Source organism: Cervus canadensis, chromosome 26 (genome assembly GCF_019320065.1).
Source record: "Cervus canadensis isolate Bull #8, Minnesota chromosome 26, ASM1932006v1, whole genome shotgun sequence".
NCBI classification, from domain to species: domain Eukaryota; kingdom Metazoa; phylum Chordata; class Mammalia; order Artiodactyla; family Cervidae; genus Cervus; species Cervus canadensis.
Genome location: NC_057411.1, coordinates 21619712 through 21636676, shown reverse-complemented (window position 1 = coordinate 21636676; position 16965 = coordinate 21619712). Strand labels below are relative to the sequence as shown.

At 37.8% G+C, this 16965-nt stretch overlaps 1 protein-coding gene across 5 annotated transcripts in view; it reads left to right on the top strand.

The window, feature by feature from the left end:
* LOC122428290 (UDP-glucuronosyltransferase 2B18-like) overlaps positions 1-15445 on the top strand; it is a 33823-nt gene extending 18378 nt beyond the window's left edge. For all 5 annotated transcript variants that reach the window (XM_043448207.1, XM_043448209.1, XM_043448206.1 and 2 more), the window contains 3 exons: positions 1447-1534; positions 2392-2611; positions 14783-15445. In XM_043448207.1, the coding sequence (XP_043304142.1) occupies positions 1447-1534; positions 2392-2611; positions 14783-15062 (588 nt within the window). In that variant the 3' untranslated portion in view covers positions 15063-15445. The remainder of the gene's footprint in view (positions 1-1446; positions 1535-2391; positions 2612-14782) is intronic.
* Positions 15446-16965: the final 1520 nt, after the last annotated feature.

Below are 16965 nucleotides of genomic sequence, written 5' to 3'. Positions count from 1 at the left end.
TGGTCTAACATTCCAGGATCCTATGTTCTTTACAGCATCAGACTTTCACCACCAGACACATCTACAACTGAGCATCATTTCTTCATTGGCCCAGTCACTTCATTCTTTCTAGAACTCTTAGTAATTGCCCTCCACTCTTTCTCGGCAGCATATTGGACACCTTCTGACCTGGAGAACTCATCTTCCAGTGTCATATATTTTTGCCTTTTCATATTGTTCATGTGGTTCTCATGGCAAAAATACTGGAGTGGTTGGCCATTCTCTCCTCCAGTGGACCACACTTGTCAGCACACTCCACTATGACCCATCTGCCCTTGAGGTGCATAGCTTATAGCTTTATTGAGTTACACAAACCCCTTTACCATGACAAGGATGTGATCTATGAAGGGGCTAATAAATTATAAATAAGCCAAAATATTAATCTTAAGAGATTGATTATATACATTTTCCTCTTAGTAATCAAAACATGTAAAATTCTAATAAAATAACTTCCCATTTTATCTACTTGATATAATTAAACCCTTTTATAACAGTCAAAAATAAATAAATCAGTGACCATTGAATCTGAAAATGAGCACTCCATATAAAAAGAAAGCAAATAAATGTATAGGTTATGTGTAATCTACCACTGACTTATTGTGATAGAAACAAAACCAGCTATCCATGGAAGAAAAGTTATGACAAAATTAGACAGTGTATTAAAAAGCAAAGACATCACTTTGCCCAGAAAAGTCCATATAGTCAAAGCTATGGTTTTTCAGTAGTCATGTATGGATGTGAGGGTCGGACCATAAGGAAGGCTGAGTGCCAAAGAATTGATGCTTTTGAATTGTGGTGCTAGAGAAGACTCTTGAGAGTCCCATGGAGTGCAGGATCAAACCAGTCAAACCAATGGAAATTAACCTTGAATATTCATTGGAAGGACTAATGCTGATGCTGAAGCTCCAATACCTTGGCCACCTGATGCAAAGAGATGACTCATTGAAAAAGATCCTGATGCTGAGAAAGATTAAGGGCAGGAGGAGAAGGGAGTGACAGAGGATGAGTTGGGTAGATAGCAACACCGAATCAATGGATCTGAATATGAGAAAATTCTGGGAGATAGGGATGGACAGGGAAGCCTAGCATGCTGCAGTCCATGCAGTGCAAGGAGTTGGATACAACTTAGTGACTGAAAAGCAACAACAAAACAGTTTTTTAAATATTTGAGTTGGTCATTGAAAATCTCACTTGTCTGTGCCATCATGTGCACATAATTAACACATCAAACATAGGTATTCCTATTTATGTCTTTGTATTAATAGTTACCATTACTTAATATGTCTTCATATCCTTACATGTCATGTGGAGGACATGTAATTCTATGTATTTGAGTCAATTTAGAAATTATTAGTACAACTTTGAAGTTCAACTCATAGAATAAGTTATTTCCTTTACTTTTAACAGGTTCTATGGAGACATGATGGCAAAAAACCAGATACCTTAGGACCCAACACCCGGTTGTATAAATGGCTTCCCCAGAATGACCTTCTTGGTGAGACTTGTTAGAACAAATAATGAAAACATGAGTAACAGCTGAGCAGAGTGACAATGCTTCAACAGGAAACAAACTTACAAAGCTATTATTGAAACGCTGAAAAAGAAAACTTTACTAATTTTTATAATTTTCTTTGCTATGGTAAAAAAGGAGAATATATAAAAGTTGTCATTTTCTTCTACGTAGTCACATCCCTTACAGCCAGAATCTTTACTTTAGCTGTAATTGCTTCTCACAGTGAACTTTTCAGTAACTTCCTGGATTGTTGTTCTGTCTCTGAATTCTTTCCTTATACTTATCTTTTCCAACTGTAGAGGTATGTTAAAAGCTACTAAAAATAAGAACTCTCCTGCCATTACCAGTGACTCTCAATTTTCTGTAAGAAATAATTCACAATCATTTCTGTGAGTCAATAACTTCAAGATAAAATTTAGCTTTTCCTTCCTCTGGTTCCAGTGCCACTAACATTATCCTTCTTTTCCCCTGACACCATTCCTATCAAACTAAATGACTTCACTATGTCTTTAGGAGAATAAATTCCTGCATGCCTTCCTCCTTGTTTGAACATGTGGTTTCTTTTACCCAGAATGTTCTTTCAAGTTGTTCACCTGCCAATCCTGGATTCATTTGTAATGTTCAAGTGACTCAGTGCTTCTTTCACAAAGTCTTCATTTACCCCTTCAGCAGACATAGCCATTTCTTCTCTGAGTTCTGAAAGCAAATAAAAAGCTCTTTCATATGTGTAATAATCTGTTATCTTAAAGATACTGTTTCTTCCAGTGCCTCATAATACTCATTTCTGACTTTATTCTGAGTTATAGTTAATAATTTTACTGAAATCGACTCAATCCTAGGCCATCCAAAAACCAAAGCCTTTATAACTCATGGTGGAAGCAATGGCGTTTATGAGGCCATCTATCATGGGATCCCTATGGTGGGCACTCCTTTGTTTGCTGATCAAGCTGACAACATTGCTCGAATGAAAACCAAGGGAACAGCTGTCAGGTTGGACTTGGAAACAATGTCATCAAGAGATTTGCTCAACGCATTGAAGGAAGTCATTAATAATCCTTCGTGAGTACATATATCAGTTCAGTTCGGTTCAGTATATATATATATATATACATATATATATATATATATATGTTTTTTTTGTTGTTGTTGTTGTTTTGTTCTTTTTCTTTTTTTTTTTAACCAGCTAATCCTTCTAGAGAAGTTCTCATCTGAAGATCGGGGAGGCAGCCATGAGTCTTCACATAAGCACAATGAGGTGTAAGATTTGCTCAATGCTTTGAAAACAGACAATAATAATGGGTTGTGAGTGTCATATTAAGATTTTTTCATGGTTTTATGGAAAAGTTTTTTCAGTGGTTTAAAGATAGTGGAGAAATTTTGAAAACTTAATCATTAGAATGTGAAGAACCACTGAAATGGTAATAGAAGGATTAAGAAGCACTGAGAACAGTCACTGTAGGGAACTGAAAGGTTGTTGCTGAATGATAAGACGCGGGATTCTTGGCCTCCGGAGGAGACGAATTCAATCCAGGGCCAGAGACCAGGCTGGATCGCTCAGAGCTTTTGTGTAATAAAGTTTTATTAAAGTATAAAGGAGATAGAGAAAGCTTCTGACATAGGCATCAGAAGGGGGCAGAAAGAGTATCCCCCTCCTAGTCTTTAGCTGTAAGTTATATAGTCACCCACAGTCTGTTAATAAAAAGAAAGAAATGTCTTAAAATTTAGAATGGCACCAGGTAATTCATCCCCGGCCATAAAATGGTTGACTTGAATCTTGCAGAAGGGCAGATTCCCAAACAAATTGTTTCGTTTACATGGATTAGGGGAACAATATCTGAGTAAATAGGTTGGGCCATTTGGCGGAACTTACAGAGTCTGGGGTAAATTAACATATCTTAAGACAAACATTTCAATAAGAAAAAAATGTATTGGTTAACTCAAGGTTTGAGAATAGTTAGCTTCAGGTGAAACCAGGTGTCATGGCAACACAGCATTTTAAGAGAAACCTCCTTTTAAATTTGTATAGAGAAGAAAAAAAAATATCGCTGGTTTGTTCCTCCTGCCGCTCTCTCTTAAGAGAGATAAAAATGTCTAACACTTGCAGCCTATTTCCTCCCTTTGGAGACCCTTGGCCTTCCTGCCTGTTACCCTCTCAGAACCACGAATGCTGTGGATCCTCATCTGCCCAGTCTACTCTCTTTCAGCATGTGAACTTCTCAAAGGTTTTAAACTCTTAAAATATGGTTTATTTTCAGTAAACCACCATGACATAATCTATTTCAAATTCTGATTACATTTAATATTTTCCAAGTTTTCTATGCTAATATTTTGACTCCATCTCTGATAAAGGATAAACAGCTATAATTTTCTAATTACCCAGTTTCAATTATATATATTCTATTTATAAAGGTGGGTATATTCTTGGGGTTTTTTACTGTGGTCATTTTGTCTTGTTTGGAAGAATTATAAAATCTAAACATAACTGACTTGGGAGGAGTATGTTGACGTGAAAAAGTGGAAGTGTTGGTTTCTCAGTTGTGTTCGACTCCTTGGGACCCCATGGACTGTATCCCACCAGACTCCTCAGTCCGTGGAATTTTCCAGGCAAGAACATGGGAGTAGGCAGCCATTCCCTTCTCCAGAGGATCTTGCTGACCCAGGTATCAAACCAGGTCTCTGCATTGCAGGCAGATTCTTTACATCTGAGCCACCAGGGAAGCCCATATGTTGGGATATTCCTTTTTGTAAAAATGCTACACAATTTTTAAAGATTATTTTCCATTTAAAGTAATTATCAAATAGTGGTTAAATTTCCAGTGTTTTACAACACCTCCTTGAGCTTATATCATTCCCAATAATTTTGCCTCCTACTCCCCCACCTGTGTGTTTCTACTCCCCGAGATCTGGTAACCAATAGATTGTTCTCTGTATCTGCTGCTGCTGCTGATAAGTCACTTCGGTCGTGTCCGACTCTGTGTAATCCCATAGCCAACTCCCACCAGGGAGACTCTAGGCAAGGACACTGGAGTGGGTTGCCATTTCCTTCTCCAATGCATGAAAGTGAAAAGTGAAAGTAAGGTTGCTCAGTCGTGTCCAACTCTTCACAACCCCATGGACTGCAGCCTACCAGGCTCCTCCATCCATGGGATTTTCCAGGCAAGAGTCCTGGAGTGGGTTGCCATTGCCTTCTCCGCTATCAGCTAGTCTGTAATAATATTTTGATCCCATCATTGATAAATGGTAAACAACTAGAATTTTCTTTTTACTCAATTACAACTATGTAGATACAGCCTATTAATTTAAGTTTATTTAGAGTTCTTTTACTTGTGCTTGTTTTTGTCTTATTTGGAATAGATAGTTATGTTGGGATATCCCTATTTCAAAGCCACATTTTCTGAAAACAGAAATATTTGATTTCCAAATCACTTCAGGATATACATGAATTTCAATCACACAATTATATTAATATCACAAATATGATGTATATATTCCCCCCTTTTTTTTAATCATAATGACTTTGTAAAGAAAATGTATTGAGAATGTGTCAGTAATGGCAGCAAAATGCATTTTGTGTTTCATAAGCAGTGTTATTTAAATTTAATTTTAGCACAGCTATTGCCCTAAGTGACCAGCATAAAAAGCACTTTTTTTCTTTCTTTTTTTTTTGAAATTTCCTTATTTTATTTTTTCCCAGTTTTTTTTATTAGTTGGAGGCTAATTACTTTACAATATTGTAGTGGTTTTTGCCATACATTGACATGAATCAGCCATAGATTTACATGTATTCCCCATCCTGAAACCCTCCTCCCACCTCCATCCCCATCCCATCTCTCTGGGTCATCCCAGTGAACCAGCCCAAGCACTTGTCTCATGCGTCCTACCTGGACTGGTGATCTGTTTCACACTTGATAATATACATGTTTCGATGCTGTTCTCTCAGATCATCCCACCCTCGCCTTCACCCATAGAGTTCAAAAGTCTGCTCTATACATCTGTATCTCTTTTTCTGTCTTGCATATAGGGTTATCGTTACCATCTTTCTAAATTCTATATATATGCATTAGTGTACTGTTTTGGTGTTTGTCTTTCTGGCTTACTTCACTCTGTATAATGGGCTCGTTTTATCCACCTCATTAGTACTGATTCAAATGTATTCATTTAAGTGGCTGAGTAATATTCCATCGTGTATATGTACCATAGCTTTCTTATCCATTCATCTGCTGATGGTCATCTAGGGTGCTTCCATGTCCTGGCTATTATAAACAGAGCTGTGCTGAACATTGGGGTACACGTGTCTCTTTCAGTTCTGGTTTCCTCAGTGTGTATGCCCAGGAGTGGGATTGCTGGGTCATATGGCAGTTCTCTTTCCAGTTTTTTAAGGAATCTCCACACTGTCCTCCATAGTGGCTGTACTAGTTTGCATTCCCACCAACAGTGTAAGAGGGTTCCCTTTTCTCCACACCCTCTCCAGCATTTATTGCTTGTAGACTTTGGGATAGCAACCATTCTGACTGGCGTGTAATGGTATCTCATTGGGGATTTGATTCGCATTTCTCTGATAATGAGTGATGTTGAGCATCTTTTCAGGTGTTTGTTAGCCATCTGTAGGTCTTCTTTGGAGAAATGTCTGTTTAGATCTTTGGCCCATTTTTTTTATTGGGTCATTTATTTTTCTGGAATTGAGATGCAGGAGTTGCTTGTATAATTTTGAGATTAATCCTTTGCCTGTTGTTTCATTTGCTATTATTTTGTCCCATTCTGAAGGTTGTCTTTTCACCTTGCATATAGTTTCCTTTGTTGTGCAAAAGCTTTGAAGTTTCATTAGGTCCCATTTGTTTATTTTTTCTTTTATTTCCAATATTCTGGGAGGTGGGTCATAGAGGATCCTGCTGTGATTTATGTCGGAGAGTGTTTTGCCTATGTTCTCCTCTAGGAGTTTGATAGTTTCTGGTCTTACATTTAGATCTTTAATCCATTTTGAGTTTATTTTTGTATATCATACTTGAAAGTGTTCTAGTTTCATTCTTTTACAAGTGGTTGACCAGTTTTCCCAGCACCACTTGTTAAAGAGATTGTCTTTTTTCCATTGTATATCCTTGCCTCCTTTGTCAAAGATAAGGTGTTCATCGGTATGTGGATTTATCTCTGGGCTTTCTATTTTGATCCATTGATCTATATTTCTATCTTTGTGACAGTACCATGCTGTCTTGATGACTGTGGCTTTGTAGTAGAACCTGAAGTCAGGCAGGTTAATTCCTACAGTTCCATTCTTCTTTCTCAAGATTGCTTTGGCTATTCAAGGTTTTCTGTATTTCCATACAAATTGTTAAATTATTTGTTCTAGTTCTGTGAAGAATATCGTTGGTAGCTTGATAAGGATTGCACTGAATCTATAGGTTGCTTGGGTAGTATACTCATTTTCACAATATTGATTCTTTCAATCCATGAACACAGTATATTTCTCCATCTATTTGTGTCCTCTTGATTGCTTTCATCAGTGTTTTATAGTTTTCTATAAAGGTCTTTTGTTTCTTTAGGTAGATATACTTCTAAGTATTTTATTCTTTTTGTTGCAATGGTGAATGGTATTGTTTCCTTAATTTCTCTTTCTGTTTTCTCATTGTTAGTATATAGGGATGCAAGGGATTTCTGTGTGTTAATTTTATATCCTGTAACTTTACTATATTCATTGATTAGCTCTAGTAATTTTCTGGTAGAGTCTTTAGGGTTTTCTATGTAGAGGATCATGTCATCTGCAAACAGTGAGACTTTCACTTCTTTTCCTATCTGGATTCCTTTTATTTCTTTTTCTGCTCTGATTGCTGTGGCCAACACTTCCAAAACTATGTTGAATAGTAGTGGTGAGAGTGGACACCCTTGTCTTATTCCTGATTTTAGGGAAAATGCTTTCAATTTTTCACCATTGAGGATCATGTTTGCTGTGGGTTTGTCATATACAGCTTTTTTATGTTGAGGTATGTTCCTTCTATGCCTGCTTTCTGGAGAGTTTTTATCATAAATGGATGTTGAATTTTGTCAAAGGCTTTGTCTGCATCTATTGAGATAGTCATATGGTTTTTATCTTTCAATTTGTTAATGTGGTGTATTACATTGATTGATTTGCGGATATTAAAGAATCCTTGCATTCCTGGGATAAAGCCCTCTTGGTCATGATATATGATCTTTTTAATATGTTATTGGATTTTGTTTGCTAGAATTTTGTTAAGGATCTTTGCATCTATGTTAATTAGTGATATTGGCCTGTGGTTTTCTTCTTTTTTTGTGGCATCCTTGTCTTATTTTGGTACTAGGGTGATGGTGGCTTCGTAGAATGAGTTTGGAAGTTTACCTTCTTCTGCAATTTTCTGGAGGAGTTTGAGTAAGATAGGTGTTAGCTCTTCTCTAAATTTTTGGTAGAATTCAGCTGTGAAGCCATCTGGTCCTGGGCTTTTGTTTCCTGGAAGATTTCTAATTGCAGTTTCGATTTCCTTGCTTGTGATGGGACTGTTAAGGTCTTCTATTTCTTCCTGGTTCAGTTTTGGAAAGTTATATTTTCCAAGAATTTGTCCATTTCTTCCAAGTTGTCCATTTTATTGGCATAGAGCTGCTGGTAGTACTCTCTTATGATCCTTTGTATTTCAGAGTTGTCTGTTGTGATCTCTCCATTTTCATTTCTAATTTTGTTAATTTGGTTCTTCTCCCTTTGTATCTTAATGAGTCTTGCTAACGGTTTGTCAATTTTGTTTATCTTTTCAAAAAACCAGCTTGTAGCTTTGTTGATTTTTGCTATGGTCTCTTTAGTTTCTTTTGCATTTATTTCTGCCCTAATTTTTAAGATTTCTTTCCTTCTACTAACCCTGGGGTTCTTCATTTCTTCCTTCTCTAGTTGCTTTAGGTGTAGAGGTAGGTTATTTATTTGACTTTTTTCTTGTTTCTTGAGGTAAGCCTGTATTGCTATGAACCTTCCCCTTAGCACTGTTTTTACAGTGTCCCATAGGTTTGGGGTTGTTTTGTTTTCATTTTCACTCGTTTCTATGCATCTTTTTATTTCTTTTTTGATTTCTTCTATGATTTGTTGGTTGTTCAGAAGCGTGTTATTTAGCCTCCATATGTTTGAATTTTTAATAGTTTTTTTTCCTGTAATTGAGATCTAATCTTACTGCATTGTGGTCAGAAAAGATGACTGGAATGATTTGTTTCTTTTAATTTACCAAGGCTAGATTTATGGCCCAGGATGTGATCTATTCTGAAGAAGGTTCCATGTGCACTTGAGAAAAAGGTGAAGTTGATTGTTTTGGGATGAAATGTCCTATAGATATCAAATGGGTCTAGCTGGTCCATTGTGTCATTTAAAGTTTGTGTTTCCTGGTTAATATTCTGTTTAGTTGATCTGTCCATAGGTGTGAGTGGGGTATTAAAGTCTCCCACTATTATTGTGTTATTGTTAATTTCCCCTTTCATACTCGTTAGCATTTGCCTTACATATTGCAGTGCTCCTATGTTGGGTGCATATATATTTATAATTGTTATCTCTTCTTCTTGGATTGATCCCTTGATCATTATGTAGTGTCCTTCTTTGTCTCTTTACACAGCGTTTATTTTAAAGTCCATTTTATCTGATATAAGTATTGCGACTCCTGCTTTCTTTTGGTCTCCATTTGTGTGAAATATTTTTTTCCAGCCCTTCACTTTCGGTCTGTATGTGTCCCTTGTTTTGAGGTGGGTCTCTTGTAGACAACATATATAGGGGTCTTGTTTTTGTATCCATTCAGCCAGTCTTTGTCTTTTGGTTGGGCCATTCAACCCATTTACATTTAAGGTAATTAATTTTTTTTCCATATATTTTTATTAGTTGGAGGCTAATTACTTTACAATATTGTAGTGGTTTTTGTCATACATTGACATGAATCAGCCATGGATTTACATGTATTTCCCATCCCAATCCCCCCTCCCACCTCCCTCTCCACCCAATCCCTCTGGGTCTTCCCAGTGCACCTGGCCTGAGCACTTGTCTCATCCATCCAACTTGGGCTGGTGATCTGTTGCACCCTAAATAATATACATGTTTCAATGCTGTTCTCTCAAAACATCCCACCCTCGCCTTCTCCCACAGAGTCCCAAAGTCTGTTCTGTACATCTGTGTCTCTTTTTCTGTTTTGCATATAGGGTTATTGTTACCATCTTTCTAAATTCCATATATATGTGTTAGTATATTCTATTGGTCTTTATCTTTCTGGCTTACTTGAATCAGTTCTAATCAGATGGATGAAACTGGAGCCCATTATACAGCATGATGTAAGCCAGAAATTTTAAGATAATTTTGATAGGTATGGTCCCGTTGCCATTTGGTTTTTTTGTTTTGGGTTCACATTTCTACAACCTTTCTTGTTTCTGTCTAGAGCATATCCTTTAGCATTTGTTGAAGAGCTGGTTTTGTGATGCTGAATTCTCTCAGCTTTTGCTTGTCTGTAAAGCTTTTGAATTCTCCTTCATATCTGAATGAGATCCTTGCTGGGTACAGTAATCTTGGTTGTTGGTTATTCTCTTTCATTACTTTAAGTATGTCCTGCCATTCCCTTCTGGCCTGAAGAGTTTCTATTGATAGATCAGCTGTTATCCTTATGGGAATCCCTTTGTGTGTTATTTGTTGTTTCTCCCTTGCTGCTTTTAATATTTGTTCTTTGTGTTTGATCTTTGTTAATTTGATTAATATGTGTCTTGGGATGTTTTGTGCCTTGGGTTTATCCTGTTTGGGACTCTCTGGGTTTCTTGGACTTGTGTAACTATTTCCTTCTCCATTTTAGGGACGTTTTCAACTATTATCTCCTCGAGTATTTTCTCATGGCCTTTCTTTCTGTCTTCTTCTTCTGGGACTCCTATGATTCGAATGTTGGGGCATTTCACATTGTCCCAGAGGTCCCTGAGGTTGTCCTCATTTCTTTTGATTTTTTTTTCTTTTTTCCTCTCTGCTTCATTTATTTCCACCATTTTATCTTCTACCTCACTTATCCTATCTTCTGCCTCCTTTATTCTACTGTTAGTTCCCTCCAAAGTGTTTTGATCTGACTTATTGCATTATTCATTTTTAATTGACTTTTTTTTTTCATTTCTTCTAGGTACTTGTTAAACATTTCTTGCATCGTCTCAATCCTTGTCTCCAGGATATTTATCTGTAACTCCATTTTGTTTTCAAGATTTTGGATTATTTTTTACTATCATTATTCTAAATTCGTTTTCAGGTAGATTCCCTATCTTCTCCTATTTTGTTTGGCTTGGTGGGCATTTTTCATGTTCCTTTACCTGCTGGGTATTTCTCTGCCTTTTCATCTTGTTTAGATTGCTGTGTTTGGAGTGGCCTTTCTGTATTCTGGTGGTCTGTGGTTCCTTTTTAATGTGGAGGTTTCTCCCAGTGGGTGGGTTTGGACAATCGGGCTTGTCAAGGTTTCCTGGTTAGGGAAGCTTGCGTCAGTGTTCTGGTGCATGGAACTGGATTTCTCTCTGGAGTGCAAAGGAGTGTCCAGTAGTGAGTTTTGAGGTGGGTCTATGTGTTTGGTGTGACTTTGGGCAGCCTGTATGTTGAGGCTCAGTGCTATGTTCCTGCATTGCTGGAAAATTTGCATGGTATGTCTTCCTCTGGAACTTATTGGCTTTTGGGTGGTGGTTGTTTTAAGTGTAGGTGTGGAGGCTTTGAAATGATCTCTTATTACTTAGTGTTCCCTGTATTCAGGAGTTTTCTGGTGTTCTCAGATTTTGGGCTTGAGTCTCCTGCCTCTGGATTTCAGTCTTATTCTTCCAGTAGCCTCAAGACTTCTCCAAGTATACAGCACTGATAATAAAATTTCTAGGTTAATGGTGAAAAGATTCTCCACAGTGAGGGACACCCAGAGAGGTTCACAGAGTTACATGAAGAAGAGGAGAGGGAGGAGGGTGATAGAGATGAGCAGGAGGAGAAAAGGGGGGACTCAAGAGGAGAGAGACAGATCTATGCAGTGCTCTGTTCCCTAAGTGTTCTCTGCAGCCCAGAACACCCACAGAGATTCACAGAATTAGATTTAGGAGAGAAGGGGGAGGGAGGAAATAGAGGTGATCTGGGAGAGAAAAAGGAGAGTCAAAAGGGGAAAAGAGTAATCATCACACTCCTGAGTAAAAATGGGTACTGAATATTGGATTCTTAAATGTCCAAAATTTATATCAAATACTGAAAAGCAAATATTAAAAATCTAGAGTAGAGGTTAGGCTCTTAAAATTACAATATTAAAAACAAAAACACAAAAAATTTAAGAAATATATATGAAGTTCACTTTAAAAATAAGGTATTTTTGTTTTTTGCAAGGTTATAGTGAAATGAAAATGAAAATTAAGGAGTAATAGAGGAGTAATATCAGACTTTAAAAGAAAATAAAATAAAATGAAAATTAAGGAGTAATAGAGGAGTAATAGGTAATTTAAAAGAAAATAAAAGAGAAAAAATTTAAGAAAAAGACAAAAAAAATTTTTTAATTAAAAAAATAGTTAAAATATATCTAGGAATTTCTCTGGAGCTGTTGTGGGCAGTGTGAGTTTGGTTCAGTTTCAGATAGCTTCTTGTTCCAGCTTACACTTCTCAATATCTATAGGGCCCTTCCAGTGTAGTTGGTGTTAACTACAGAGATTTTAATCTATTGCACCTGTCGCTTCTGAAGCAGTTCCCTTTGTTTATTTGGCTTCTGTTTACAGGTCTCTTCAGTGTCTAATTTCTGCCTTAACACAAGCGGGTGGAAGTGGTCTCTTGTTTAGGTTCGCTTGTTCAGTCGTGCTTTGGGGAGGGAGGGGCACTGCAGACAAATGTCACTGCCTGTGTGGGGAGCACTCTCAGTGTTCTGGCCACACTGGGTTTCTCCACTCACGGCACGCGTGCTTTCCCCGTCTACACTACTCAGGCTCCAGGCTGCTCTATAGGGAGCGGGCCCTGAGTTGCCTGCAGTTCCAGTTTTCAGGTTCTCCACAAAAGCGCAGACTCAGTTGGGTCTGCATTTTGTGCCTTCCCCACCCGAGCAGCTCAGGCAGCCAGGAGCTTGATGAGCGCACTCTCCCCGGGCGCGGTGTGCCTTCTCCCCTCCGAGGTCCCAGCCTAGGTTTCGCGCACACCGCTCCGGTGCGCCTTGTGTCTGTTCTTGGGAGCTGGCCTATAGCTGAGACCCTCCCACCGGATGTCAACCATCCAGAATCTCAGGAAATCTTTGGTTAGAAATTGGAAGCCTCTTTGCAGTTTGGTAGGGGATGCTGTCTCTGGGGCCGAGTTTGCCCCTTTCCCCTCCCCTCTGCCTCCTGCCTCTGGCGTGGGATGGGCCAGTCCACCACCACCGGCTAGCTTTCTCTGAAATTCCTCAGTCTTTCCTTTGTTCTGTGAACAGGCCAGCAGTGTGTTCGGTTAGCGCTTTTCACCGGTTAATTTTCTCTCTCTCTCTTGCTATCCCATAGTTTAAGTTGCTATCTCACGTTAGCTCCATCCGATTGCCCTCAGGACATTCAGGCCCGGTCCTTACCCTAAGCAATGCCGCCCGCTCCTCTCTGTTCAGCCCCCACTTGCTGGTGGCAGATGCGAGCGTCTGGGGTACTTTTCTCCTAGGAGTTGCTTTTAGGCATGAAATCTGTGGGTTTTATTTATTTTTCTTCCCAGTTAGGTTGTCCTCCAAGATTCAAAAACTTCCCCCAGACCCGCCAGTGAGAGGGTTTCCTGGTGTTTGGAAACTTCCTCTATTATGACTCCCTTCCCGGGACGGGGCTCCATCCCTAGCTCTTTCGTCTCTCTTTTTATGTTTTCTATGTTGTCCTACCTCCTTTCAAAGACAATGGGCTGCTTTTCTGGGCACATGATGTCCTCTGCTAGCGATCAGAAGTTGTTTTGAGGAGTTTGCTCAGCATTCAAATGTTCTTTCGAAGAATTCGTAGGAGAGAAAGTGGTCTCCCCATCCTATTCCTCCCCCATCTTAGCTCCTCCTTTTTTCTCTTTTTTTAAGAGAAAAAAATCTTTCATCTGCTGTTTTTATGTAAATGTACATATCTCTGGTATATTTGTATGTCTTTTTAATTTTTAATAATGTAATGTTGGTGTTAAAAATGAAGATATACTGAATGTTCATGATATGCTGCATGTTGTATTTAGTAAAACAGTGTTACTTTACACATATTAAGTAACTTCTTTATTGTAGTCTATTCCTATTGTATTAAAAATATATTTCCAGGATTACTGCAGTCTTCTCAAAAACCCAGTTCTCCTCCTGTGTTTTTGACAGAAAAGGGAGAAAAGTTACTTCCATTGTTATTACTACATTGTCATGTAATAACACTTTGTGATTTAAAGTTCATGAGCTATAGCTCTTTATTCTTCTTTCTTGTCTATTAGTCTGCCAGCATTTCAACAGTAGAAACAAGTGTGTCTGCAATGCCTGAGAGTGAAATGTTGAAGCTTCTCCAGAATTTATAGAACAAAAACCAGAACAACAATACTAGTAAATATTTACTGAGTGTCTACTGCATGCTAGGAATGCCTCTAAGAATCAGTAAAATATTCTCAATATAATTAGATAAGGTACTATTCCTAGCCATTTTATACAACAATGAAAACCTGAGAAACAGGTTCTATCATGATTGAGCACTCCGAAGCAAAATTAAAAGTTTAAAAAATAAAAAAAGTTTTAAAACGTTAATAAAAATTTTTTTTTTTAATCTGAGGAACAGACAGAATAAAAAAGCAGCCAACAAAGTAAGAGTCAGGAATCAAACTGTCAATCTACTTCCACACTTTCAACCACCACTTCACTAATGTAAGATCAGCCCTGTCTGGACATGTCTCCAAACCTCATCACTGATTTACCTGCTATATCTGGATTATAACATTTTGAAATACATCTACCAGGTCTATTAACAATTCTTTATGAGACAATTCAAACTTTGGACAAACATATTACGAATTTCTTTTCTTTTATTTCCCTTTGGGACGGCTCATTCCATTCTTCAGAATGTACAATCTTGTTCTCTCCCATTTTCTTTCTTTTCTTTGTAGCTTGAAATGCTATGCATTTAAGAAATCCTAGCCCTTAAGATAATATCTCAATAATCACCTCAGAGAAAATTATCTATTTTTCTTCCACTCTGTGTTGCACTCATTGTAACCATCTGCAAGAAAATTTCACATATTTGCCTATTATAGCTCATTCCATAAATGATCACTGTTTGATTTTCCTTCAGCTACAAAGAGAATGTGATGAGATTATCAGCCATTCAACATGATCAGCTGATGAAGCCCTTGGACAGAGCAGTCTTCTGGATCGAGTTTGTCATGCGCCACAAAGGAGCCAAGCACTTGCGGCCAGCTATCCATGACCTCACCTGGTTCCAGTACCACTCTTTGGATGTCATCGGGTTCCTGCTGGCCTGTGTGGCAACTGCCATGTTTGTCATCACAAAATGTTTTCTGTTTTGTTGCTGGAAGTTGACTAAGAGAGGAAAGAAGGGGAAAAGAGACTAACTGTATCTGAGACCTCAGTGCAGGGGTCCCCAACCTCTGAGATCTAATGCCTGATGATCTGAGGTCGAGCTGATGCAGTAATAGAGATAAAGTGAGCAATAAATGCAATATGCTTGAATCGTCCCAAAACCATTGCTTCCTACCCCAGTCCATGGAAAAATTGTCTTCCACGAAACTGGTTCCTGGGGCCTAAAAGTTTGGGTACTGCTGTTCTAGAAGCTCTGCCTCATAAATAGGACTCCTCCATAAAACAATGTGGGTATGTATTGAAATTTATTATTTTAATGCAAAAGTTGTACTAAAAAGATATGATTGAATTTAACTGTTTTTCACATGTTGTGTGTAGAAACAAGAACAATAAAAGTCTATTCATAGTATCCATATTACTGTGTAGATATTCAGAATTTTACCTTCATTTTTGTATAGAATTTTGTAGCTTTTCCTTGTTATAGAAATTGTTCAATAATGGGAATTCTTTTGAAAAATTCACCCTTTAATTTTATTTGTGAGACCACTAATAGTTCTTCATTTTTACTATGCATCCAGCGTCAACATCACTTTTTACCTAAAGCCATGGCAAGACACTTGCCTTCATCCAGTTAAACTCATTTGCCTTTGGAGAGTTTGTGGAATTAGAAATATAGCAACTGCTACTTGCCTCCTTTTATAAAATTGAGATATTTGCAAAAATCTTTAATTTCATGACCTAATTCTCTTTTTGTCATCCACCTTTTATTCACCTATTATTTTCACTCCCATCAGCCTTCACTAATGGATACAAGTTCTCAACTGTATGTTTAGAAAATTATAACCTGAACTCTAAAGGGACTTTTGAATTTTCATTCTCTCCAAAGCTACCTGAATATATCTATGGTCTTACCTATATCTATATGCATAGATAAATCTATGTATATTTTTACAATTCAGGACACAGCACCACTTAGCTACTTGCAGATATGATGAAAAATTCAATGGGTTTGTTGAACACAGACTGAATTATTTACTATTATATCATAATATGGGCTTCTCTGGTAGCTCAGCTGGTAAAGAAACCGCCTGCAATGCAGGAGATCTTGGGTTGATTCCTGGGTTGAGAAGATTTTCCTGGAAAAGGGATAGGCTAGCCACTCCAGTTTCCTTGGGCTCCCCTGGTGGTTCAGATGGTTAAGAATCTGCCTGCAACAAGGGAGACCTGGGTTCAATACCACATTGGGAAGATCCCCTGGAGAAGGAAACAGCTACCAGCAGGCCAGTACTCTGGCCTGGAGAATTCCATGGACAGAGGAGCCTGGCATGTTACAGCCCATGGGGTCCCAAAGACTTGGACATGACTGAGCAACTTTCACTTTCATATTATATTATACTATAACCACACTTTAGATCAGCGTTTATCATTCTTTTGTCTCTTTCCTCAGGAAGCTATTATGTCGTCCCTCCCATAACACTTACATGTGAACACTCAATCTTTTATCATGACAGAAAATATTATAGATATTATTTTCTTTAAACCTAGGTCCACTATGACTGAAATAATCAGAAACAATGAGCACAGTACAAAAATCACATATTTGTTAAAAAATTGGTGAACCAAATGAAGACAATCTGAAGGTACTGATGAAAACTGTACATCAGGAAAGCAGTTATAATCAAAATGTCCAGGTGAGGGAATGAAGCTTGTCTTGTTGGTCAAAGGGATCACCATCCACAACATATAAAAAACATTCATCAGCCTTAGGCATAATTTATTTTAAAAAAGAAACATTGATGTTCAGGGAATTATAGGAAAATTTACCATAGAATTTTCCATAGAACCCACCTAAGTAATTGACATATATTTAAAGAAAAGTAGAACTAACAGAAAAGTAAGAAGGTAGAACCATATGTTTCCATAGGAGAAAATGTT